General features: G+C 37.5%; 1 protein-coding gene across 33 annotated transcripts in view; it reads left to right on the forward strand.

Moving 5' to 3' along the window:
* The window catches only part of ATXN2 (ataxin 2), a 127,612-nt gene that overhangs the window by 68,316 nt on the left and 34,729 nt on the right, over positions 1 to 24,567 (forward strand). For 29 of the 33 annotated variants that reach the window (XR_009534790.1, XR_009534792.1, XR_009534791.1 and 26 more), the window contains 12 exons: positions 2,152 to 2,243; positions 2,729 to 2,926; positions 4,382 to 4,560; positions 7,240 to 7,449; positions 10,334 to 10,516; positions 11,766 to 11,963; positions 12,363 to 12,470; positions 12,747 to 12,817; positions 21,548 to 21,849; positions 22,871 to 22,934; positions 23,557 to 23,709; positions 24,098 to 24,164. Coding sequence is in view for 13 of the 33 variants with exons in the window: in XM_060121362.1 (XP_059977345.1) it covers positions 2,152 to 2,243; positions 2,729 to 2,926; positions 4,382 to 4,560; positions 7,240 to 7,449; positions 10,334 to 10,516; positions 11,766 to 11,963; positions 12,363 to 12,470; positions 12,747 to 12,817; positions 21,548 to 21,849; positions 22,871 to 22,934; positions 23,557 to 23,709; positions 24,098 to 24,164 (1,825 nt within the window). In the remaining 20 variants the exon portion in view is untranslated. The remainder of the gene's footprint in view (positions 1 to 2,151; positions 2,244 to 2,728; positions 2,927 to 4,381; positions 4,561 to 7,239; positions 7,450 to 10,333; positions 10,517 to 11,765; positions 11,964 to 12,362; positions 12,471 to 12,746; positions 12,818 to 21,547; positions 21,850 to 22,870; positions 22,935 to 23,556; positions 23,710 to 24,097; positions 24,165 to 24,567) is intronic. The other 4 variants (XM_060121363.1, XM_060121370.1, XM_060121372.1 and 1 more) reach the window with 3 other exon arrangements.

Consider the following 24,567-nt stretch of genomic DNA (forward strand, 5'->3'; position numbering starts at 1 on the left):
GATGGGGGACTTCCCTGGCGGTCCAGTGATTAGAACTTCACCTTCCAATGTAGGGGGTGGCATGTTTGATCCCTAGTCGGGGAGCTAGGATCCCATGTGCCTCGTGGCCAAAAAACTGAAACATAAAACAGAAGCAATATTGTAACAGATTCAATAAAGACTTGTAAAAAAGTGGTCCACATCAAAAAAATCTTTAAAAAAAAATTTTTCAAAGGGATGAAGAATCTTTCATTGAATATTACAGAAAAGTCTTATTTAACAAATCTGCGTTTGATGTTTAAGTCATTTTCTAGTTGCAAAACTGGAAATACATAGACAATGCATCATTATTAATTTTCAAACTTTTTAAAGAAGCACATATAACTGAATGTGAAGGTTCTCAGGTTTGTGCAGCACATCACCTCTGTGGAGGATATGGAAAAGCAGGCACTCTTTTTGTTTTTTTTTCTAATTGATAGCAAAGCAGTTAAATTGATAGATGCTTTCTAGAGAGTATTCTGGCAATGTTTTATCAAAATTTAAAACACACATACACTTTATTTAATCTATGCTGGGTCTTAGTTGCGGCACGCGGGCTTCTTAGTTGTGGCATGTGGACTCTTAGTTGCGGCATGCATGTGGGATCTAGTTCCCCAACCAGGGAACAAAGCCGGGCCCTCTGCATTGGGAGCATGGAGTCTTACCCACTGGACCACCGAGGAAGTCCCCACACATACACTTTGGTCCAGCAATTCTACCTCTGAGAATTTATCCATAAGACTTTAAAATAATTATGTATGAGGATGTTTTTCACAGCATTTTATTCTAATAGTGAAAAATAGGAAACATCCTAACTGTCCATCAATAGGGCATGGGTTAAATAGATTTATTGTACCTCCGTTCAGTTGAAGTACTGTATGTCCACTGGAAAGAAAGATATTCTGGGAAGATATCTAAAACTTACTAAAAGAAAAAGCAGGGCTTCCCTGGTGGCACGGTGGTTGAGAGTCCGCCTGCCGATGCAGGGGACACGGGTTTGTGCCCTGGTCTGGGAGGATCCCGCGTGCCACGGAGCGGCTGGGCCCACGAGCCATGGCCGCTGAGCCTGTGCGTCCGGAGCCTGTGCTCCGCAACGGGAGAGGCCGCAACAGTGAGAGGCCTGCGTACTGCAAAAAAAAAAAAGAAAAAGCAAGTTGCAGAGAATTTTCAAAAAAGAGAGCTGATGATAATAATCATATTCTTACATATGTGCAGAGAATGTCTGGAATTATGCCCAAGAAGTTGTTAATGGTGGTTATCTGTGCACACTGGGATTGGCAGATTTTACTTTTCACTGGATGTCTTTCTGCACTGTTTAAATTTTTTACATGGAGCATATACTAAAAGAGCATATTTTAAAGCTTCCATAGGTAACTGATTTCCTACCCGCATGTGTTAGGCCGAAGTAGTTGATTTAGTGGTGGAATTACATTATAGTTTTATCTGGAGTAGCACAGAGGGAGCCAAGGTTAATGGGTGACCTTAGGGGCAAGTTTTAGTCTTGAAATTGCCATCAACATTGCTCAGATGACGCTGTGCCCTCTTCTGACATGGATAATGATAACCCCTTTCTATCAGTCAGACCTGATGATCAGTCAACTCAAAAAGGTTTCAGGTAAATACCTTGTAGAAAGGTCACCGTTAGGGAGTAGGGAAAGGAGAGAACCCTGACCTGAGGATATTTTATGAAGTAACTAAAATATTCTGAACTTTTACTAATAACATCTCAAATAATTGTTTCGTATACAGTTGACCTTTGAACAGCACAGGTTTGAACCACACTGGTCCACTTATACGCATTTTTTTGCAATAGTAAATACTATAGTAATGCACTATCCAAGATTGGTTGAATCTACAGATTTTCGACTATGCCTGGAGTCAGTGACCCTAACACCCCACCCCCCCGAATTGTTGAAGGTTCGACTGTAGTTATTTACCAACTTGTAGGGGCTGATGTGTAGAAGAAAGTTTTTCCTTAAGACATTTTTAAAGCAAATTTTTGCCTGTTTTTTAATTTTGCTAGATTTTGCTTGAATAGTACAATAGATATTGTTAATGTAGATATCGACTATAACTGAATTAAAGAAGACAAATACTTTGTCATTTTGAAAAATGAGCTTCATTTTCTTCTAGTCTAATGGATGGGATCCCAATGATATGTTTCGATATAATGAAGAAAATTATGGTGTAGTGTCTACATATGATAGCAGTCTATCTTCATATACGTAAGTTTTAAAAGTTTGCTTTTGTTTTAATACATATTTGCCTTTGATTTTCATCAACCTAAATTACGATGTTGAATAAATGTTTCTGTTGGATTTTAAGTTAAACGATTATGTGAAAGAATTATCCTTTTACTACCTACGCTGATAAATTCCCATTAAAACAGGGATTAAATATAGTTTACTTATACCCTAATTTTTTGCTCTAAATAAATTTTGTTTCATTTTTACACTGTAAAAACCCTTAAGTTGGTAAGTGCAGAGGTTATGGGGGAATAGTCAATTTAACCAGTTTTGGAAATGTTATATTCCTCTAGGGAAAAGGTAATAAGAAAAATCAAGTTTTGATTTATAAATAGATGACTGTAGCTCTCTTACAGTTTTACCAGCATTTTAAACTCTGAACTCTCTTAATAGTTGATTGTGACAGATATGTAAACTATGACTGAAAAATACTCACTTTGCTTTTTCTTTTCTTCATGTTTCAGGGTGCCCTTAGAAAGGGATAACTCAGAAGAATTTTTAAAACGAGAAGCAAGGGCAAACCAGTTAGCAGAAGAAATTGAATCAAGTGCCCAGTATAAAGCCCGGGTGGCCCTGGAAAATGATGATAGGAGCGAAGAAGAAAAATACACAGCAGTTCAGAGAAATTCCAGTGAACGTGAGGGCCACAACATAAACACTAGGTATTTAAAGGAAATCATGATGCAGTATTTTGGATACACAACTCAAGGTCTGTGTGAGAAGGTGTATTATTATTATTATATTTCATCTTCCTTTAATCTAGCTTAGGTAGAGAATGCAAATGGAGTTGGTTTCAGGTTCTGTTAGAGAAAAGATTACAGTCATCTTGGAAAGTATTTTTTGAGCATCACCTCTGTGGAGCCAAGTGTTGGATATACAGTGATGAGCAAGTCGAGGTCTGGAAGAGCTTGTTAAAGAATAATGAACAGGTTGCGGGGGGAGTACATATAATTACAGTTCGTTATGATTTCCTAGATTAGAGGGGTGGTCAGAGTACTAGAAACATGCAAGTGAGGAGGAACTAGCATAACTTTGTGGGGTGAGAGAATGTCTAACAGAGGAGGTGATGTTTTGTGATAGGATAGTAGATCTGTCTGCCACTCAAAGAGACATAAAACAGAGGAGTTCCTTGTATGGTGAAAGAACTTGTCCAGTTCAGGGAAAACCTAGTTGTTTCATATGTCTGGAATACACAGTGTATGTTGAGGTTGCAGTGGTAACAGCTGGTGATAGGAACTGAGGTAGTGAAACTCTTTCTGTGTCATGTTAAAAAGCACCCTGTAGATAGGGGATGGCATGAACCAACTATGGGACATTGAGAACTGGCTGAGACATAGAGATCAGTTATTGTATTGAAGTAGTTCAAGTGTGAGAACTTGGTGACCAGTGAGACCAGAACCAGTGATAGAAAGGTTAGAAAAACCAGGGATGACCCTGAGTTTTATTTGATAAGCAGATTGGTGGTTGTATTGGTAATGGCGGTAGAAAACATGGAGCAATCTTGAGGGGAGATAGAGTGAGTCCATTTGTGCAATTTACTGCATTTGAGGGGCTCACAGGTCTTTTATGCATTTATTCATAAACATGTTGAGAAACAGCTGCTACATACCTGGTAGAATAAGATACACATTCTGTCTTCAAGGCACTCACAGCTTAGGAGTCGTGATTTGAATTAAAGTGTTCAGGGAGAGATGTTGAGACTGTGAGACTGACAGTGTGGATTTGGGGGATCGATGTTGAAGCCATGAAAAACTAATGAACAGCCACCAAGAGAAGAGATCACAGAGAAAACAAAGTAGAGAAAACCAAGGAAGAACAGTTTCGAGAAGACAGATGTTGATAGATAGAAACAGCCATAAAGACGCCAAGTGGATAAGAATGAATACACATCTGTTATATTTTGTCCTTAGCAGGAATATCTGAGGGAAAGGAAAGGCCAGAGGCTAGAGCTTAGAGTAAGATGGAAGAATAGGGGTGTCTGGAAGTGGGGCCGTTTGGTTTTAAGTGTTTAACCTTTTAATAACAAGCATTCCCTTCTGCCTAAATTACTTTTAGATATGTTTCATTGGCCTGGTATCTATTAGGATAAAATGATTTAAAGGATCTCTCATTTTCAGGGAAAATAAATATATTCCTCCTGGACAAAGAAATAGAGAAGTCATATCCTGGGGAAGTGGGCGACAGAATTCACCGCGTATGGGCCAGCCTGGATCGGGCTCCATGCCATCGAGATCCACCTCTCACACTTCAGATTTCAACCCAAATTCTGGTTCAGACCAAAGAGTAGTTAATGGAGGCAAGTATTTTGACCAAATTTGTCAATGTCATTGATCAAATACATAGTTTTCTGAATATTTACAGTTTTACATCGTTGATAAGAACATGCATACCTTTAATGATTTCTGTGGAGTAGTTTTCACTTAATTTAAATTTGCCTTTGTGGATATCAAATTAGTAAAACTAGTAAAAATTAGTATGTTATTGGCATATACAGCATTTAGCATGATGAAATACTCATGTATTAAGATAAAGTGCTAAATGTAACCAAAGACATTCACTTGGCAAAAAGAACACTCCACATATGTGAAGAAATTGGAAACTTTGGGTAGGTTCTCAGTTTTAAAAATACTGGATGATAGAATTATTTAGATATAGTTTACATGGAAAATCCCAATCTGTGTGAGACACTCAGTGGTTAATATAGATTCATTTTTATGAACTGTTTGTTTATATATTTATATTCTGCTTACTTCAAGAAAGGATTTGAGGTAACTTGCAATACAAGACACAATCAAGAGTCATGTGAAGATGGTGAAGAAAAAATGTGCTTAAAAAAATAGAAACAACTCTTAGTGTAAGGGTGAATATTGTAGTTTAGCTTAAGTAAAATACAGAAACTTGAGTCTCTAGTAGGAAGATATTTTTTTCTATTCTGCTTCCGTATATAGGTTAAATATAGCCCACGGGTCATGGATCTCTCATACAAGTCAGGGATATTGGACACAGCAGTGCCATAGACTGTATGGAACCATGGTAATTAATAATACTGATGGGGGACTTCCCTGGCAGTCCAGCGGTTAAGACTTGTGCTCCACTATTTACAATAGCCAGGACATGGAAGCAACGTAAGTGTCCATCGACAGATGAATGGATGAAGAAGATGTGGCACATATATACAATGGAATATTACTCAGCCATAAAAAGAAACAAAATTGAGTTATTTGTAATTAGGTGGACGGACCTAGAGTCTGTCATACAGAGTGAAGTAAGTCAGAAAGAGAAGAACAAATACCGTATGCTAACATATATATGGAATCAAAAAAAAAAAAAAGGTTCTAACGAACCTAGGGGCAGGACAGGAATAAAGACGCATATGTAGAGAATGGACTTGAGGACACGGAGAGGGGGAAGGGTAAGCTGGGACGAAGTGAGAGTGTCATGGACATATATACACTACCAAATGTAAAATAGATAGCTAGTGGGAAGTAGCTGCATCACACAGAGAGATCAGCTTGGTGCTTTGTGACCACCTAGGGGGGTGGGATAGGGAGGGTGGGAGGGAGACGCAAGAGGAAGGGCATATGGGGATATATGTATACATATAGCTGAAAAAAAATAAAATGGGAAGCTTTTTAAAATTCATTAGCCTAAAATTAATTTTATCTTATTATTTGAAAGTAGTTATAAGGCCAACTCATGGGATTCTATTTATATTACTATTAAAATTATAATTACTCATGGAAAAAAAAAAGACTCAGTGCTCCAATGCAGGGGACGTGGATTCAATCCCTGGTTGGGGAACTAAGATCCCACATGCTGTGCAGCACAGCCATAATAATATAATAATACTGGTGGTGTGTTAGTTACTAACTCAGGGCTAACAGTGGACATTCAATTTTAGGTATTTAAGTTTGGAAAGTTAGAAAAATAGAGAACACTAAGTTTCCAATTTCATTTGTTTTCATTGAGTCTTTCTCCAGAATTCCTCTCCAATGAACACTCTTGAGTATTTTCTATACATTTGTATTGGGGGTGAAATTTCTTTGCTCACTGAGTAAAGAATTTTAGTTGTTCATGAACAGAATTTTCAAAATAAAAAACCTGAAAGGGGCTGGGAAATGTATGATACTCAAGTGTGTGGAACCCTATGGAGAGGAGACCTGGACTGTTTCCTAAGATTAAGGTAAGTGATATGTCATGTTACGTGTTAGCTGTATCTTGACCTGTGCATATCCCTCAGTATCGGTTTATTTGGTGATGACTGCTTTGTAGTTGCATTGTTTATTAAGCAGTCTCTTAGATGAATGTTTAACTGCATAAATTATTTAGAAGGTCCCCTTTTTCTAATTTGATAAGATTAAAATGTGTTTTGAAAAGGCAATGAATATTAACCTGTCACTCCTGTGACTCTAGAAAATAGTAGAAGTAATGTTCTATTTCTACTTAAATGTACCTGCTTAATGAGATTTCAGACTCAACCTTACATTAAAGTATAAACTAGATGAAAACCACAGACAGTTATAAGAAACCAGCATTTTTAATGAGATATAATAGCTGATGTGTCAAGCTAAAACTTTTAATAATAATCTTATTCCTGAGTTTTGTGATTTATTGTGTGAAATTATCTGGTGTATGTTATACTCCTTTTAACAATTGATTACCAAGAAACAGTTATAGAAGCAGAATTAATAGGCAAAGTCTTAACTGTCTTCTTCAGTAGTATGTGTAGATCCTAATTAACCCTTTGGGAACGTGTATTCATTTAAACAGACTTAATTTTAAGGAGGTTAAAGTAAAATGTGAATTTATGTCAGTTAAGTTATGCTAAAACTTATCACAAATCAAATGACTGTCCTCAAAGGGTTAAAATGTGCAAGAAATCATTTTTGTCATTTTACTTTTTTTTCTGTTTACTTTTTTCCCTCATTTTTTTCTTTAGTTTTTATACTTTCCTTCATATCATTTGTTCTGTCAGGTGTTCCCTGGCCATCGCCTTGCCCATCTCCTTCCTCTCGCCCACCTTCTCGCTACCAGTCAGGTCCCAACTCTCTTCCACCTCGGGCAGCCACCCCTACACGGCCGCCCTCCAGGCCCCCCTCGCGGCCATCCAGACCCCCGTCTCACCCCTCTGCTCATGGTTCTCCAGCTCCTGTCTCTACTATGCCTAAACGCATGTCTTCAGAAGGTACAATACCACAATTTGTTCATGTTTTTGTTTGTCTTTGTTTAACTCCTATGTGAGTTTATAATTACAAAATAGTTTCCTCTTCATTATTTAATAACCTATAATTTCTGTGTTTTAACTTTAGTTTATTAAAACTATTTCTATTAACCTTTTGTTCATTAGAGAGAAATTTGATAAATGCTGTGTGAAGCTATGAACTATCCTGAATTGTAAGAATGAGGGTTTTGTCTCTGCCTGGTAATGATGCTCTTTACAGCCCAGGGCCTTCTCCCTTCCACTTTACATACAGTGTACAGTGGTTAATGGTAAACAGTGAACTTTCTTCATCAGTCTTGGACTTTTTGTAGAACCTATCATTTTATAGCTCCTTGGCCAAGGTACTAGTGAATTTGCCTGTTGGCCATAGGCAGGAGTGATGGTTTAGGGGTCCTTTTTGAGAGGGACATTACATGTAGCTGCCTTTGTGTGTTTACTCTTAGATTACAATACAGAGTTTAAATTTGTGTTTGGGGAATTTAAAAAAAAATAGTTTTGTAATATTTCATAGTAAAAGTCTTTAATCTGGAAGAAGTTCTTGATCTAAGATAAAATTTTTATCTTAGAAAGCTATGTATGAATTTTTAGGGTTTTATTTATTTCCCTTGTCAATAAAAAAGAATAAAATACTGTAGTTCTCATTCATTGATGCTAAATCCACCATTGCTACATATCAGATACATGGATGTGTTGTAGAAAGGTCACATTTTAATCTAAATGTCGTGCGTAAGTAAAAAACCTTTTTTCTGAATGATAATGACCTTTGACATTATTTCAGAGTATTTGATATGTTAAAATTTTAATCTGATTTGTTCATTAAAATTGCAGTTGATATTGCTTATGTTGAGACTAACACAGTTTTCTGGCATAAAATGCTTCCCTGGAGAAAACTAGTTGGCTGTTTTTTAATAAATTGTTGTCATCCAGGCAGGGAGGTCATGTGATCTTGACTAAAGCAGCTAACCTTGTTAGCTGTTGAACAGCATCGTCAACAGCATGTTGAACGGCATGATTTTCAAGGTGACTTCCTTACTCAGAAGTGCCTGTGATGGTGGCCTCTAAATGAAAAGTTACATTCTGTTGACATATTTGTTGTGGTCTATTGTTTGCATAAGTGATGTTCGTGAGAATATGTTAGATAAAATACAACTCATTAGTGAGTGTGAGCGTGTTTAGGACAGTTAGATGTAAGGACTCACACAAAAGTACACCTTCTGCATATTCAGGGATGCTGTGTTATTCAGTTTTTCTTTTTAAATAATTTGAATTAAAATGTTTTCTAGTCATGTAGTTAGGTGACACGGAAGCATTTTTGAAATGTGAACTTCAAAATAAAACTATTAAATATAGTGGTTTTCTGTGTTTAATATGGAGACTGTATTTTGTTTCTGAAAGTATTTTACATATTGCCAAAGACTGAATTTTTTTAAGTTAGAGTTTGATTTCATTGAGCTATGCCAGCCGTCTGTCTTGGTCTTTTTCTGTAAAGGGACGTAAAAATTATGTATAAATATGCAAATACCCAGTTCTTAACTCATTCTTCAATATAAATTGTATCTCCAGTTGAAAATTATATAACATTAACATTCTTTGTAAGATCGTGCCCATGATTGAATTCCTACTCAGGGCACAAATTAATGTGACATTCTAAAGAGTTTGGCAAGGGACTTCCCTGGCGGTCCAGTGGTTAAGACTCCACATGTCCACTGCAGGGGGCACGGGTTCGCTCCCTGGTCGGGGAACTAAGATTCTGTATGCCGCATGGCGCAGCCAAAAAAATAAAATAAAAAATAAAGAGTTTGGCAAGGTAAGGGTAAGGGGCCTTGGCTTTGGCATTAAGAATGAGTTTTGCCAGGTGTTATCACTGTCAGGTTTCTGTGGTAAGAGTCATTGTGTCCACTGTTTTCGCCTGACAGTTTTGTTTGAATGCACAGTAGACTTCTTTATAAATAGAAATTGCTAATGGGGTGACAGAATTGATTGATGTGGAATTTTGACAATTTGTATAGTGCAAATTTCTTCCCCAAATGTCAGTTATTCTAGTCTATAAGTCATGCCTTAATGGTAGAATTTTCAGTTCACAGCCTGTTAAGTATGAGACACTTCCTACAGGTGAGGACTGTTTTAAGACATGGGTCGTGAAATTGTTCACCATGGCAGAAGAGGTAGATAAATTAAGGTTTTGGAGAAATTTAAGAAGGAAAATGTACATCTTTTTACTAGTACAAAGACATATCGCGGTCAACAGTTCGTTGTTTAAAATTTTTTTCCCCGAATTTTAGAGGTAATATATTGTAGAAAATTTGAGGGAAAAAGGTAAAAGTATGTGTTAAAATAAAAATTATTGCCTCATGTAGCTATAACTCTGTTAATATTTTATTATATTTATTTTTGTATGCCTACAAATAATGGGTATAGATTAAAGAAACTGCTAAGATCTCTGAAGAGATATGAATGACATCTTATTGTTAGATTTCTTACCACCAACTGCATCCCTCCCTTTCTTTAAAAAATAAAGGGAAATAAAATAAAATTTATTTGTCAGATTTTATGGCATTCCACAAAATAATTCTGAAAGAGTATGGCCAAAAATATGTGTGGTGTTTGTTTCCTTTTTCTTAACCAAGAAGAAATGAGAGAGAGGGGGAGAGAGAGAGAGAGAGAGTGTGTGTGTGTGTGTGTGTGTGTGTGTGTGTGTGTGTGTGTGTGTGTGTGTGTGTGTGAGAGAGAGAGAGAGAGAGAGAGAGAGAGAGAGAGAGAGAGAAAGAATGGTCTTTGTGTATTTAGCAAAACAGTAGTACTGATGGACATTGTGGCATTCATGTGATGTTCACTGTTTCTTTCTTAGGGCCTCCAAGGATGTCCCCAAAGGCCCAGCGACACCCTCGAAATCACAGAGTTTCTGCTGGGAGGGGTTCCATTTCCAGTGGCCTAGAATTTGTATCCCACACCCCACCAAGTGAAGCGACTGCTCCTCCAGCAGCAAGGACCAGTCCCGCAGGGGGCACGTGGTCATCAGTGGTCAGCGGGGGTAGGTAACACTTGGCTTGGAGCATAATGACAAAGTTCATTTTGTTATTCTACTAGATGTAAAAAGGGCTGAGCTTGAGCTATGTTAAATATATATATGAAAAATAGTGGAGTAACCAGGAATTGGGAAAACAATTTTTTTTCTGGGCTCTACCACTTACCATATGTTAGGGCAAATCATGTGATCATTCTGAATTTCAGTTTTCTCAGTGAGTAATCTTTAGCTAATCTACTTTATGGTCTTGTGATGAAATTCATGTGGGGTTCATAAATAAGAATATACTTCATAGTTTTATAAAGTATCACTCAAAGGGAAGGCAATTATAGTACATAACATTTGGAGGGATCATATTTCGTGTCTTCTTAGCAACTTTGTTAATTGATTCATTCCACAAACATTTATTTTGGACTTACAGTGCTGTGTGTTCCCCCCCCCCATTCATTCATTCCATACATTTTTATTGACATCCTGCTTTATGCCAGGCAGTATTCTGGGCGCAGGTCCTTGTGTTTCCTAGCATCAATATATGGCACTAATTCCTGACCATATTTCCCTTTTAAGGAATAACAAACACGGGGGCCCGAGTTTTATCTCTGATTAGTCTGAAGAATATGCTGATGGCAGCTATAAAAGTGTGAAAAATATACTTTGACAGGATCTTACAATTAAGACTGCTTTTGGGGCTTCCCTGGGGCTTCCCTGGTGGGCCTCTCACTGTTGTGGCCTTCCCTGTTGCGGAGCACAGGCTCTGAGCCTGTGGCTCAGTGGCCATGGCTCAGGGGCCCAGCTGCTCCGCAGCATGTAGGATCTTCCCGGACCGGGGCACGAACCCATGTCCCCTGCATCAGCAGGTGGACTCTCAACCACTGCCACCACCTATTTTAAAGAAACAGTCTCACTTTTTAGTAGAGAATGTTATCTTTATCCTAAAAAGTAGCATTTTTCCTGCCTTAGAAATCCAGTTTCTAAATTCATTTAACATACTTCGTTTTAGAATTAATACAATTAGTTAGGAGGGAAAACTACTGTGGGGCATAGGTATTAGTAATTGCTTTCATTCTTCAGATATTTGTATTGTCCATCATCACTGCTATTCCTGAGACTTTGGAAAAGAAAACAGGGTGATGGGATAAAAAGTAATTGGGGAGGAGGTCAGATAGAACTATTTTACCTAGATCTTCAGAAAAGCCTTTTTGAAGAAGTGGCATTGAACTGAGAATATAATGGGTAACTTTTCTCTTTCTTGTAGTTCCAAGATTATCTCCTAAAACTCACAGACCCAGGTCTCCCAGACAGAATAGTATTGGAAATACTCCTAGTGGGCCAGTTCTTGCTTCTCCCCAAGCTGGTATTATTCCGGCTGAAGCTGTTGCTATGCCTGTACCAGCTGCATCTCCTACGCCTGCCAGTCCTGCATCCAACAGAGCTGTAACCCCGTCTCTTGAGGGTATGTAAGAAAGGGCTTCCAGATCCACAATGTCATTTGTGAAGTTGAGTGTTAGAGGTTTAAAAGTTTATGAAAAATGGCTATGTTGTTTTATTCATAGGTATGTATCAATATTTGAGGGTACATTTAAAATTTTATACAAATAAAGTTAGTTGTTTAAGTAATGCTACTAATTTCATATGTTATTCTTGAATGTGTGTTGTTAAGATAGTTTACATTCCTGGGTAGTAAATGTCAATATAAATAAAATTATTAGTGTTTCATATGTCTGCAGAGTTGGAAAGCCTCTGTTTAAATGTTCTTTTCCAAAAACATGGGATCAAAATTGTTGAATATGTTCCCCTTTTACTTCTATAGCTCCTATCTAACTTTGAGTTTTTGTAAAATATTATTTTCTAGCTAAAGATTCCAGGCTTCAAGATCAGAGGCAGACCTCTTCTGCAGGGAATAAAGAAAATATGAAGCCCAATGAGACATCACCTAGCTTCTCAAAAGCTGAAAGTAAAGGTTAGAGCTTTAAAAAGTCTTTGGGTATAACTGTAGAAATAGGAAGGAATATGTCTTACTCTCATGCCCAATACAGAGTATTTTTGGTCAGTACTTTTTCTTAGGATTGTGCATACTTAAATGCATAATTTAACATGTCAAAATCTATAATTAACATATTGAAATTTTTATTATTTTGATAATAGAGTTTATTTTCATTTCTAACATCCCATCCTAAAAGAATTTTAAGTTAAAGATTAGAAATAAATCTGGATCTAACACTTCTTAATTTTACAGGTATATCACCAATTGTTTCTGAACATAGAAAACAGATTGATGATTTAAAGAAATTTAAGAATGACTTTAGGGTAAGTATCGTATTGACTGATGAATTAGAATTAAAAAAAATTTTTTTTAAGCATTACTAAAAATTCTTACATCATCCATTTACAAAAATGCATTATGTATACACCCAGAAAAATCAAACCATGTGTATAGAAAGCTAAACATCTTTTTTTTTTTTTTCCTTTTTAATTTATTTATTTTTTGGCTGCGTTGGGTCTTCGTTGCTGCACGTGGGCTTTCTCTAATTGCTGGGAACAGGGACTCCTCTTCGTTGAGGTGCGCGGGCTTCTCTCATTGCGGTGGCTTCTCTTGTTGCAGAGCACAGGCTCTAGGTGCGCGGTCTTCAGTAGTTGTGGCACACCGGCTCAGTAGTTGTGGCTCGCGGGCTCTAGAGCGCAGGCTCAGTGTCGTGGCGCACGGGCTTAGTTGCTCTGCGCCATGTGAGATCTTCCCGCGAACCCATGTCCCCTGCATTGGCAGTCAGATTCCCAACCACTGTGCCACCAGGGAAGTCCCTAAACATTCTTAAAGTTGTCTTTGCGTATTCTTAAAGTTGTCTTTACATATGCTTTAAGTGAAGTAACTAAAATCTTGAGATTTGGTAAGAACAATACAGATATTAAATGAAAGAGAATGTAATTCTGACATTGGAAGTCACCATAACGTAAGTTATTTGATATTCATTTGACTACTTTATTCAGTGACAGTGGAGCAAGGCCAAGGCATTGATTATCTGATGTGGCATGTGGAAGATGTACTGGACCCTGATTTTACAAAAGAGTTGCAGATTTGCACAAATGTATTGTGGTAGACATCCTTCTATAGTATCATTTCTCTCCCTTAAGACTTGCTGGATGTACTCTGATCTCTCCTGGATGACTGTTTCATTCTTTTGCACAATATTTACTGTTAACATATTGTGCATATCAAGGTATATTTTGAGACCAAATCAAGAAATCATCCTGAAACTTAGCTTCTTAATGGAGGAAAATCTGATTATCAGCCTTTGAAAGAAGACTTAAAAGATGAATGGATCAAAAGCAAAAAGCAGCCTTTTCCTAGCCTGTTGTTCTAGCTTCCTAAAAATTAATAAGTTTTTGCCAGTAGCTTCATTCCTGACTTTTTGGCACCGTTTAAAATATTAAATATTATTTCATACTTTAGCACATTTATCTATTCAGCTTTAATGCTATTAGCAGTTGTAAATTTAATTTTTAATCTTTTAAGCTATAGTTAGTGCATGGACACGATACAAAGAATGCCCAGTGACTGAATGCCCAGATGCCCACTACCAGGTTAATACATCAAGCACTCCAGTACAGTTAAAGTCTCTGTGTACTTGCCCGCCTCAGCTGCATCCTCCTGCCAGAGCGAAGGGTATCTTTCCTTGCAGTTCTTTATACTGCAGATGAAAAGATCCCTAAGCAACAGATGGTGTTATTTTGCATAATCTTCAGTTTGATATAAGTGTCATGTTCTTGCCCGTACTTTTATTTCCTCAGCATTATTTTTTACAGTCGTTCATTCCCTTCTTATAGTACACTTGCATGAATTTATTATATTATGAAGAAAAGAAATTTTTTTACTTTGAAGCATATTAGTATGTTATTTGTAACAGTTTTATTGAGGTATAATTTGCATATCATACAATTTAGCCGTTTAAAGTGTACAATTTAGCAGTTTTTAGTATATTCACAGGGTTATACAGTCATCACATAAGCCCTTAGCAGTCACTGCTTATTAGCTTTCAAACACTCCTCCCCCCAACCCCCATCCTAAACAACCATTCATCTGCTTTTTGTCTCCATGGATTGCCTGTTCTGGACATTTCATATGAATGGAACCATACAATAAATGGCCCTTTGTGAGTGGCTTTTTTTCACTTACCATCATGTTTTCAGGATTCATCCATGTTGTAGCCTGTGTCAGTACTTCATTCCTTTTTATGGATGAATAATATTCCACTGTATGGATAGACCATGTTTTATTTATCCATTTATCATCAGTTGATGCCTCTGGGTTGTTCCCACTTTTTGACTGTTATGAATAATGCTGCTATGAATATTAGTATACAGTTTTGTGTGGATATATGTTTTCATTTCTCTTGGGTGTATACCTAAGAGTGGAATTTCTGGTTCATCTGGTAACTCTATCCTTAACCTTTTGAGGAAAACTTCTGGACTCTTTGCCAAAGCAGCTATGCTATTTTACATTCCCATCAGCAGTATGGGAGGGTTTCCGCTTCTCCACATCCTTACCAGCACTTGTTATTGTTTGTTTTTTTGATTATAGTCTCCCTTGTGGTATGTTGTGGTTTTGACTTGCATGTCTCTGATGGCCGATGATGTTGAGCATCTTTTTATATGTTGATTGCCCATTTGTTTTTTGTTTGTTTTTATCTTTCTGCACATTTTAGTGAAGTAATTCATAACTACTGATTTTATTAGGAGATATATGTTGATGAAAGTATCCCCAAACCATCACTCATGAAGATCATTGCCTGCTATTTTTCACAAGAAGTTTCAGCCTTATACATAAGATGTTTACATATAACAGAACTGACATTACCACAATATACATCAGTATTTATAGTCACAATATGGACATAAATGTCAACATCTATCAAATAATGATAATTAGATATCTATGTGAATGTCATTTTCCTTGTATTTCCTTCTGTTAGACATACTAAATAATCAACTAATTATAACGTAATGGGACAGGCAAAATGCCAAAAAATACTTCTAGTTATGAATTAAGGAAAATACAGACATGATAATTGATTGCCCATTTGTATGTCTTCTTTGGAGAAATGTTTATTCAGATCTTTGCCCATTTTAAAAATTGAGTTGTCTTTTTATTGAGTTGTAAGAGTTCTGTATATATTCTATGTACAAGTCTTGCATCAAATGTGTGGCTTGCAATTTTTTCCTCCCATTCTGTGGGTTGTCCACTTTCTTGATGTTGACAACTAAAGCACAAAATTTTTTAATTTTGATGAAGTCTAGTGTATCGATTTTTTCTTCTGTCCCTTGTGCTTTTGGTGTCATATCTAAGAAACGATTGCCTAATCCATACTCATAAAGATTCAAAGATTCACTCTTATTTTCTTCTCAGAGTTTCAATTAAGGCTGTGATCTATTTTGAGTAATTTTTTTTTAAATTTCAGTGTAGTTGATTTACAGTGTTGTGTTAGTTTCAGGTGTATAGCAAAGTGATTCAGTTAACACATGTGTGTGTGTGTGTATATATTCTTTTTCAGATTCTTTTCCATTATAGGTTATGACAGGATACTGAATATAGTTCCATGTGCTATACAGTAGGTCCATGTTGTTTTTCTATTTTATATATAGTGTGTATCTGTTAATCCCAAACTCCTAGTATATGCCCCCGCTCCTTTCCCTTTGGTAACTATAAGTTTTCTGTGTTTGTGAGTCTGTTTCTGTTTTGTTCATTTGTATCATTTTTTTAGATTCCACATGTAAGTGATGTCATATATTTGTCTCTGACTTACTTCACTTTGTATGATAATCTCTAGGTCCATCCATGTTGCTGCAAATGGCATTATTTCATTCTTTTTTATGGCTGAGTTTGTGTGTGTGTGTGTGTGTGTGTGTGTGTGTGTATACCTACACATCACACCACATCTTCTTTATCCATTCATCTGTCGATGGACACTTAGATTGCTTGCACGTTGTGGCGGTTGTAAATAGTGCTGCTGTGAATGTTGGGGTGCATGTATCTTTTCAAATTAGAGTTTTTGTCTTTTCCAGATATATGCCCAGGAGTGGGATTGCTGGATCATTTGGTAGCTCTAGTTTTAGTTTTTAAAGGAACCTCCATACTGTTGTTCTTAGTGGTTGCGCCAATTTATATTTTGAGTAATTTTATTATTTTTTTTAAAATAAATTTATTTATTTATATTTTTTTGGGCTGCATTGGATCTTCGTTGCTGCGTGCAGAGTTTCTCTAGTTGTGGTGAGCGGGGGCTACCCTTCGTTGCAGTGCGCAGGCTTCTCATTGTGGTGGCTTCTCATCGTGGTGGCTTCTCTTGATGCGGAGCACAGGCTCTAGGCATGCGGGCTTCGGTAGTTGTGGTGCACGGGCTCAGTCGTTGTGGTGCAGGGGCATAGTCGCTCCGCGGCATGTGGGATCTTTCCAGACCAGGGCTTGAACCCGTGTCCCCCGCATTGCGGGCAGATTCTTAACCACTGCGCCACCAGGGAAGTCCCAATGATCTAGGTTTAAATCTTGCCCTCTGTACAACATTGAGGCATGTTGTCTACATCTCCCAAGCCAAAATGGGATAATTGTAGAACTACTTCATCGTGTTCTTCTGAAAATTAATGAGATACTGCCTGTAAAGTGTTTAATATAGTTCTTGACACATAGTATATACTCAATAAATATTAATTTTTATTACCAAAACATAGATGAACCAAAGTTGTACTGGCAATCACAGGTTTTTTTTTTCTCTGAGTCACATAAGAATTTTAGTTTTCCCATAAAAATGTCCATTCTACCCAAAGCAATCTATGGATTCAGTGCAATCCTATCAAAATTCCAATGGATTTTTTTACAGAAATAACGCAAACGATCCTAAAATTTTATATGGAACCATAAAAGACCTGAATAGCCAAAGCAATCTTGAGAAAGAACAAAACTGGAGGTATCACACACTCTGATTTCAAACTGTATTACAAAGAGGTAGTAATCTAAACAGTATGGTATTGGCATAAAAACAGAAACAGATCAATGAAACAACAAAGAGCCCAGAAATAAACTCATGCATATACAGTCAATTAATTTATGACAGAAGAGCCAAGAACATACTATGGGGAAAGGACAGTCTCTTCAATAAGTGGTGTTGGGAAAACTGAACAGCCACATTCAAAAGAATGAAACTGCACCACTGTCTCTCCCTCTTTTTTTTTTTTTTAATTATTTATTTTTTGGCTGCGTTTGATCTTCGTTGCTGCAAGCAGCCTTTTTCTGGTTGGGGCAAGCGGGGGCTACTCTTGTTGTGGTGCGTGGGCTTCTTATTGCAGTGGCTTCTCTTGTTGCGGAGTGTTGCGGAGCACGGGCTCTAGGCATGCGGGCTTCAATAGTTGTGGCCCACGGGCTCTAGAGCACAGGCTCAGTAGTTGTGGTGCATGGGTTTAGTTGCTCCGTGGCATGTGGGATCTTCCAGGGCCAGGGCTTGAACCCATGTCCCCTGCACTGGCAGACAGATTTTTAACCACTGTGCCACCAGGGAAGTCCTGCACCACTGCCTTATACCATACACAAAAATCAACTCAAAATGGATTAAAGATGTGACAGTAGGATCTGAAACCATAAAATTCCTAGAAGAAAACATAGGCAAGAGCTCCTTGACGTTGGCCTTAGCAGTGATTATCTTATTTGACAATAGAAACAAAGGCAACAAAAGCAAAACTAAACAGCTGGGACTACATCAGATTAAAAGTCTTCTGCATAGCAAAGGAAGCCATCAACAAAGTTAAAGGGAACTACCAAATGCGGAAAGTATTTGTAAGTCATATATCTTATGAGTTAATATCCAAAATGTATACAGAACTCATACAAGTTAAATAGCAAAAATACAATCGATTTTAAAATGAGCACAGGATCTAAATAGACATTTTTTCCAAAGAAGATGTAAAGATGGCCGACGGGTCCATGAAAAGGTCCTCACTAATTATTAAGGACATTATTAAGGAAATGTAATTATTAAGGAAATTATTAAGGAAACGTACATCAAAACCACAATGAGGGGACTTCGCTGGTGGTCCAGTGGTTAAGAGTCTGCCTTCCAATGCAGGGGATGTAGGTTTAATCCCTGGTCAGCGAACTGAGATCCCATATGCAGCGGGGCAACGAAGCCTGTGCACCACAAATAGAGAGAAGCCTGCCCGCTATAACAAAGAGCCCACGTGTCACAACTAAGACCCGATGCAGCCAAATAAATAAATAAACAAATATTTTAGAAAAACAAAACCACAATGAGGTATCTCATACCTGTTAGAATGGCTATTCTCAAAAATACAAAACAAGAAATAACAAGTCCTGGCCAGGATGTGGAGAAAAGGGAACCTCTGTGCACTATTGGTGGGTAAATTGGTGCAGCCACTATGGAAAACAGTATGAAGGTTCCTCAAAAAATTAAAAATAGAACTATCATATGATCCAGCAGTTCCACTTCTGGGTATTTATCCAAAGGAAGCGAAAACACTAACTCGCAAGATATCTGCATATATATGCACACACACAATGGAATTACTCTTCAGCCATAAAAAAGACGAGTAATTGCCATTTTTGACAACATGGATGGCCCTTGAGGGCATTATGCTAAGTGAAATAAGTCAGAGAAGTTCAAATATTGTATGCTCTCACTTATTTGTGGAATCTTAAAAAAAAAGAAAGAAAACAAAACAAAACCCAGACTCATCAGTACTGATTGGTGGTTGCCAGAGGCAGTGGGTGCAGCAAAATGAGTGAAGGTGGTCAAAAGGCACAAACTTCCAGTTATAAATAAGTCATGGGGAAGTAATATACAGCATAGTGACTATAGTCAATAATACTGTATGGTATATTTGAAAGTTGCTAAGAGAGTAGGTCTACATAGTTCCCACCATAAGAAAAAAATTTTTAACTGTGTGGTAATGGCTATTAACTAGACATTTTGATCATTTTGCAGTACATACGTATATTGAATCACAATGTTGTACATCTGCAACTAATACGATGTTACATGTGAATTATTTCTCAATAAAAGAAAACAGTGGTTCAATTTTGAAAAAATAAAAAGGAGGGGCTTCCCTAGTGGCGCAGTGGTTGAGAGTCCGCCTGCCGATGCAGGGGACACAGGTTCGTGCCCCAGTCCGGGAAGATCCCACATGCCACAGAGCGGCTGGGCCAGTGAGCCATGGCCGCTGAGCCTGCACGTCCGGAGCCTGTGCTCCGCAACGGGAGAAGCCACAACAGTGAGAGGCCCGCGTAACGCAAAAAAAAAAAAAAGAATAATCTCAGTTTTCTTTTGTGTAGTATATTGCAGATAGGAAATACGGAAGAATGTTCAAAAGCATGAATAATTGTGCCTTATTTTCCTCATTTATAAGATTGCGCTAATAGTATGTACATCAAATAGGGCTGTTACAATGACTGAATGAATGAGTTTGTAAATAGTTTAGAACAGTGTCCAACCCATAGTGAGTACTATAGGTATGTTTGCCATTATATGAATAACAACATCAAAAGCCTTATTTTTGCCTCGCTCAAAGACCCTTGTGACAAATATTTAAAGTTTTATGCAATACACAATTGGTCCGTTACGCATATAGCCTCTACTAAACATTAAGTACTTATATTGTGACTTAAACTCCCACTGTGTCCAAATGTTGCTTTCACCTTCTGCCGTCAACTACTTTATAACTATATTGGTGATGCAGTGAAGCTTGAGAAGCCCCTGAGATGTGTGGTGCTGCTTGCCAGGATACCAAGGGCTCCGGTAGTGAGAATTGACAGTGGTCCGCCTTTCCTGAGGCTGAGGAGGTAGTTTGTCTCTCGTCTTGCAGCCCCTTCTGCTGCACAATTGCTCTTTAGCTTATTCTCACTGCCTAGGGCTACTGCTTGGATTTATTCTCATTTCCACCATGGCTCCTTCTACTTGCTGCCCTTTTCTTCTCTTTTTCTTGTCATTTCCTTCAGCTATTCCTGTTTTCTTTCTTCTGTGGAGTAGGGCATCTTAAATCATCATCAGACAGTAGTAGCATTGACTGCTTCTGGTCTGCAAACTTAAAAACCCCATCACTTATTTTACTAACGTTTTTGTCTTCTGGTCTTCTTGTTGGTGCTTCTGTTTTGTGGTTTCCTTTATGGGTTACAAGGTCTAACTGACCTACATGTCTAGCCAGGTCTGCCTTTGAATCCACCTACTTCAGACTTTCCAACTCACCACTTCTCAAGGTCAAGCCCAGGTCTTAGTCCAGCCGCCAGAATGGTCTCTCTACACTCTTACTTGGCTTCCTGCAGTTCATTTTCCACAAAGCTGCTGTGCTTATCTTTGTGAACTATAAATCTTCTCAGTCTGTACCTGCTTAAAATTCTTCAGTGACTTCTCATTATCCTGAGAACTAAAAGTTAGAGTTCTTAACCTAGCTTTCAAGTTCCTTTATCATCTCGCTCCTCCTGGGTGAATTTGTCATTTCTTGACTCATCTTGTGCCCGCCAGTACTTTTCTGTTCCACAGCGGGGCCATCTTCTCCCTTTCCTATGGGTCTTTAAACATGCTGTTTCTTGTACTTAGACTATTAGTCCCTTTTCCAAACTCCCCCACAAACCCCCAAGATCTTTCACACTTTAGACTAGATGACATTTCCATTGAGAAGCCTTCTCTTTCCGTGAGTTGCTTTTTGCCGTGGGATCCTATAGCATTTACCCCAGTTTGTCAAGTGTCTGATCTCATCCAGATGGAAAGCTTTGGGAGGATAGGAACTATTTCATATTTCCATTCCTAGCACACACAGTTTCTGACACATGGTATGCACTCAGTAAATATTTAACTTTTCAGGCTGGGACATTTTAGTGCTTGGATGGCTGTAGTTGTGTTGTATAGACATTTTGTTATTGTTGCCTTACAATGAAAACATTACTCGTAAAGTTCGAAAAAAGCCTTATTCAGTTTGTGCTCGTGGAAAAAAATTGATTACTAGAGTTATTGAAAATATTTAAGTATAATTATTTCCTTTATTTAGTTACAGCCAAGTTCTACTTCTGAATCTATGGATCAGCTGCTAAACAAAAATAGAGAGGGAGAAAAATCAAGAGATTTGATCAAAGACAAAATTGAACCAAATGCTAAGGATTCTTTCATTGAAAATAGCAGCAACTGCACCAGTGGCAGCAGCAAGCCGAGCAGTCCCAGCATTTCACCTTCAATCCTCAGTAACACGGAGCACAAGAGGGGACCTGAGGTCACATCCCAAGGGGTTCAGACTTCCAGTCCAGGATGTAAACAAGAGAAAGATGATAAAGAGGAGAAGAAAGATGCAGCTGAGTGAGTAAACCTGGAATTTAGCACGCCTGTTACTTACTTAACTTTTCCTTAAGGTGTCCAGAGCCTTCCAACTCAAGAATCTATCTAGACTTTTAGACTGCTTTATAAGTAGCTCTCAACTTAAGAAAAAACTGGTCTAAACAAATGACGTCTTAAGTCATTTAGGTCATTGCACCCTATACTCTTCTTCCCTCCTCCATCGTTTTTCCACCCTGTGGCAAAAAATCTCTATGCATAAATTAAGAATGGCTTAATTATGGCTTAATGGGAGTTGAAAAATCACTGGCTTTGGGACTGATATCCCCTGTATGCTAGTCAGTACCCACCTCCTGGCTGTGCTACTCGACTAAGAACTTACACTGCCAAGAAGAGAGAGAAGTCTCTGGTGCCTCTACTTGGAATTCAACGTGTTTTCCGTCAAAAAAAAAAAAGTTTTAGTTAATAGTTAGATTTGTTAAAATAGAATTAATTCTGCACATCCAATATATTATCAATTAAATGGGCTTTTGTGGGCTAGTCTCGGAACCTAACCACACCACCATTGATTTATTTGTTCTGGGTTCCATACAACCCAGTTACAGATGAACTTTTGGAATGCAAATATTGGTAAGTCAAGGAGCACTTATTCTTAATTTGAGGCAAAAATTTTTTATTAGAATCATGGTTTTTCCCAAGATATTTCATATAGGAAACAATTTATCACATAAAAAATACTGCATGCTAGAGAATTGGTATATTAAGGATTGCTTTTATGGATATTTTATAAGGGGCTACTGTCTTTTCAGTTTAAGTTTTGTTGATTGCTTTTGAGAGAACCATTCGTATTACACTTTTTTAAAAATTTGTCCTTTTTTGGCTAGTAATTATGTATATGTGTGTTTTAATTAAGAGAGTTAGTGATCTTCTAGTGAGAATTGTTTAAATGTTTAGCAATTTAAAAAAAACTGTCAGGTATAAAAGACTTTACAGTAGCATAAGTTCCATGCAGATTTCACTGGGCTTTATTTTTTTCCCGGTGTAGGCAAGTGAGGAAATCAACGTTGAATCCCAATGCGAAGGAGTTCAACCCTCGTTCCTTTTCTCAGGTAAGTTTTTCTCTCTCTTTGAAGTAATCTAGCCTCTTAAAAAAAAAGTTATTTGTAGTAATATTCCCTTTCCCATTCCTGCCATCTAAATTCAGTTATAGTATGCTAAAACAACTTTTAGTTTAAGTTCTTTTTTGTTCTGTAGTCATTAATGAATATTTTTGAGCCATAGGAATAAATGCTAGTTTTGTCATCAATTAGATGTGGTCTGGGGCAAATTTTTTAATCTTTCTGACTCAGAATTTGAAGATGGTTGGCCAACGAGGCTCTCAGGTTCACAGATATACAGTTATTATTCTACTGACTTTGTAAGATGATGTGTTTATTTTTTAATTTTTAAAAACAGTCTCCAGTTCCTTAAAAATCACCACTGCTGTTTTTAATAGCATTGTTGATTAATTGGTAACATTAATCAACCAATAATACTTGGTTATTGGTAACATAACCAAGTATTTTTTTTCTTTTATTTGAAACGTGGAAGTTTATTTTCTGTGAGGTGTTTTCATTAAGAGGTACTGCTTATCAACAGTGAGTAGAACTGAGAAAGATGGGGGGAATCAGTCCTCAAATTGCAGTAATGGTTAGCTTTTCACCTGAAGGTAGTTGATTTTTGTTTTTGTAGCCAAAGCCTTCTACCACCCCAACTTCGCCTCGTCCTCAAGCACAACCTAGCCCATCTATGGTGGGTCATCAGCAGCCAACTCCAGTTTATACTCAACCTGTTTGTTTTGCACCAAATATGATGTATCCAGTCCCAGTGAGCCCAGGAGTGCAAGTAAGTCATAGAATTTGGTGTTCATTTACCCTCTCTAAGTTATTTGTATTTGACACCAAACACTCTGTAGGTATGCAGTGATTTGAGGCAGTGATGGTATAACAGAGGTATTTAAAAAGTGGAAGCTTGCAGTGTGGTGTGCTGTTAGTTTAAGGACCTAAATCTGAGAATGTTTCTGGTAAGAAATATGATTCAGATTTACTGTAGTTTGGGGTTTGTCCTTTTAGCTGTGGGTGTGATTTTATTTTTTAATGACTCATAAAGAATCAGGAAACCTCAGAGCTAGCTCTCTAGCAATATGCAACTAAGAGAGAGTGATAAAATACATTCTTACTATCTTGAGAGCCTAATCTTCAGTTTTTGTTTTTGTTTTTTTTATTCCCTTAAGCCTTTATATCCTATACCTATGACGCCCATGCCCGTCAATCAAGCCAAGACATATAGAGCAGGTAAAGGTGAGAATAATCCTGCCTGTATTTGCTTGTAGTTTGCATGCTGCATGAATTAAATAACTCAGTTTATAATGAATAAATATTTGTGGTTCAGTTTTGACTTTCAATGAAGCTGTTCATTGACTTCTGTTGCTCAACGTTACATCAGGTATTTAGATGCATTTTTATGAACAAAAACAGGAGGAGAAAATACCCATCAGTCGTGAATTTCAGGATCCTCTTCACAAAAAGTGATTTAATTTTGAAGTTTTCAATGTTAAATTTGGAAAAAGGGTTCGCTACGTTAATTAACTAGCTGCTGACGTTCTTATTTTATATAATATATGATTTTTTTCCCAAAAATTTAGAATTTCTTTTTGAGCAGAGATGGCTCACTTCAGAAACCATCAAAATGCTATTAGAGGAA

This window comes from Lagenorhynchus albirostris, chromosome 14 (assembly GCF_949774975.1).
Source record: "Lagenorhynchus albirostris chromosome 14, mLagAlb1.1, whole genome shotgun sequence".
Classification (NCBI taxonomy): Eukaryota; Metazoa; Chordata; class Mammalia; order Artiodactyla; family Delphinidae; genus Lagenorhynchus; species Lagenorhynchus albirostris.